The 2,682-nt window shown below is 59.5% G+C and overlaps 1 protein-coding gene across 1 annotated transcript; it reads left to right on the plus strand.

Moving 5' to 3' along the window:
* Nucleotides 1–119: 119 nt before the first annotated feature.
* On the plus strand, nt 120–2,159 carry LOC116465729 (unconventional myosin-IXb-like; the record flags this gene model as incomplete). The annotated part of the gene is made up of 5 exons (XM_032148704.2): nt 120–193; nt 826–1,018; nt 1,114–1,242; nt 1,545–1,650; nt 1,978–2,159. Coding segments are annotated over 5 exons (638 nt in total), but the record flags the coding sequence as incomplete, so codon positions are not given.
* Nucleotides 2,160–2,682: the final 523 nt, after the last annotated feature.

The raw sequence follows: 2,682 nt of genomic DNA on the forward strand, positions 1-2,682 counted from the left end.
AAAAAAAAAAAAAAAAAAAAAAAAAAGGCAGTTGGCGGCTCCCGGCCAGCTGGGATGGGTGCTGCAGGAATCTGGGGTCCCCAGCACCCTCTGTGACTCCCACCCCGTGGACTTCCTAGTGTGCAAGATGACCTGCCACAAGAAGTGCGTGCACAAGATTCAGACCCACTGCTACTATACCTACGGGAGGAAGGTGAGTGCACAAGGCCTGGAACTTTCTAGAATGACACTCCACTCACGGCCAGGTGCACTGGGAGGTGGTGCTTGATGTGAGGGCCAAGCGAAGCATTGAGCAGCCAGCAGGGGGCGGCTGTGGCCTCTGGTTCTGCAGAACACACCATTGTCTCTGGTTCTGTCCAAACCCCTTGAGGCCCCCAGGCAGGGCCCAGGCCTGTGTGTGTGTCTCAGCTCCCCCAGCCCTGCTCATCCTTGCTCCTGAGACAATCCTGAGCCATGCAGAGGGAGGCCCCCCAACTCTGTGCATAAGGTTGGGGTCCTGGGTGCTGGGGGTGCAACAAGAGTCAGGGTCTACTTCTGTGAGGCGGCTGTGGGGGCGAGGTTATAGCTCTCTCCCCACGAAGGATCACCCATGCCTTGGGTAGCCTACAAAGGAAGCCCCTGCCCAGTGGCTGCCATACTGGCCTTGACCTCTGCAGCCCCACACCCCCAACAACCATGCAGAAGGAGACAGGGAGGGACAGAACAGCAGAGGAAGCCCTGAGGGCCTTGTGCGGGACCAGGAGGGAGAGGCCCCCAGAGACAGCTGGAGAGAAAGACAGCCAGGCCCAGACCTGACCCCCCGACCCCCCGACCCCGGCACTGCAGGGCGAGCCAGGCGCTGAGCCGGGCCACTTCGGCGTGTGCGTGGACAGCCTGACCAGCGACAAGGCCTCGGTGCCCATCGTGCTGGAGAAGCTCCTGGAACACGTAGAGATGCACGGCCTGTACACCGAGGGCCTCTACCGCAAGTCGGGCGCTGCCAACCGCACTCGGGAGCTCCGGCAGGCACTGCAGACAGGTGGGCACTGAGGGCAGGTGGGCGTGGTGCCAGGCCCCAGGTGCAGCCGTCCCGCCAGTGCGCCGCTCACCAGTCCCACCCCACCCACCCCACAGACCCCGCAGCAGTCAAGCTGGAGAACTTCCCCATCCACGCCATCACAGGGGTGCTGAAGCAGTGGCTGCGGGAGCTGCCCGAGCCCCTCATGACCTTCGCACAGTACGGCGACTTCCTCCGAGCCGTCGGTGAGCTCCATGGCAGTGAGGGCGGCAGCAGGCAGCCACAGCTGGGGTACAGCGCTTGCTGTGACCAGCCCAGGAGGCAGGACCACCCGGTTCACAAACTGAGAAACTGAGGCCCGAAGCAGTCGGCCCAGCCAAACTGGGTCCCCAGTTTGGGGTGGGGCCAGGACACCTCTGTAGCCATCCATTCTTGCCTGGGCACCACAGGGTGGATGGCCCCCGTGCGTCTCAGGTTGTGTTGGTGGGGACAACAGGCACCTTGGGGACCCTTGGGAGCTGACGTCCTCAAACCCCACTGCCTGCAGAGCTGCCGGAGAAGCAGGAGCAGCTGGCTGCCATCTATGCCGTCCTGGAGCACCTTCCAGAAGCCAACCACAACTCCCTGGAGAGACTCATCTTCCACCTCGTCAAGCAAGTGCCTCCCCACCTGCCCTCTGTGGGGTTAGGGTTGCATTGGGAACCCCCGAGGCAGCATTTCCCAGGAGGACCCGAGCTGGCGTTCTGTGGTGGTTTCAAACCAGGATGCAGACCACTGTTGGGGTTCTGGGAGGGGGCCAGGCTGCTGGGCCGCCCGGGTCCCTTGAGGTGCCTCTCTGTGCTGCGGAAGCATCTCCTGGTGCTGGGCTGCGGCACTGCTTTCCCAACAGCCACCCCAGGGCTCAGAAGTTCAGTCTCGGGGCTCCCTGGGACCTCCCTCCCTCGGCCGTAGCCATCCTCTAACTGCCAGTGGCCGTGCAGGGTGGCCCTGCTCGAGGATGTCAACCGCATGTCGCCTGGGGCGCTGGCCATTATCTTCGCACCCTGCCTCCTGCGCTGCCCCGACAACTCGGACCCGCTGACCAGCATGAAGGACGTCCTCAAGATCACCACGTGAGTGCCCGCCCTGTCCCGGAGGCATGCTCAGGGCAGCCCCACCCAGGACGCCACGACAGCTCCATCCATCCCTGTGTAAATAAATGTGTAAGAAAAGTCCAGAGCCGAGTCCAGCGGTTCACACCTGTAATCCCAGCTACTTTGGGAGGTCAAGGCAAGAGGATCACTTGAGGCCAGGAGTTCGAGACCAGCCCAGGCAACATAGCAAGACCCTACAAAAAATTTGAAATTTTAAATTTTTATTTAAATATAAAAATTTAAAATTTCAAATTTAAATTTCCAAATTCAATTTTTTATTTAAATATAAAAATTAAATTTTTATCTCTACAAAAAATTTTAAAATTAGGCTGGGTGTGGTGGCTCATGCCTGTAATCCCAGCACTTTGGGAGGGCGAGGTGGGTGGATCACTTGAAGCCAGGAGTTTGAGACCAGCCTAGCCAACATGGTGAAACCCCATCTCTATTAAAAATACAAAAATTGGCCGGGCGCGGTGGCTCACGCTTGTAATCCCAGCACTTTGGGAGGCCGAGGCGGGTGGATCACGAGGTCAGGAGATCGAGACCACGGTG

The sequence above is a fragment of the Hylobates moloch genome, unplaced genomic scaffold (assembly GCF_009828535.3).
Source record: "Hylobates moloch isolate HMO894 unplaced genomic scaffold, HMol_V3 SCAFFOLD_9333, whole genome shotgun sequence".
NCBI classification, from domain to species: domain Eukaryota; kingdom Metazoa; phylum Chordata; class Mammalia; order Primates; family Hylobatidae; genus Hylobates; species Hylobates moloch.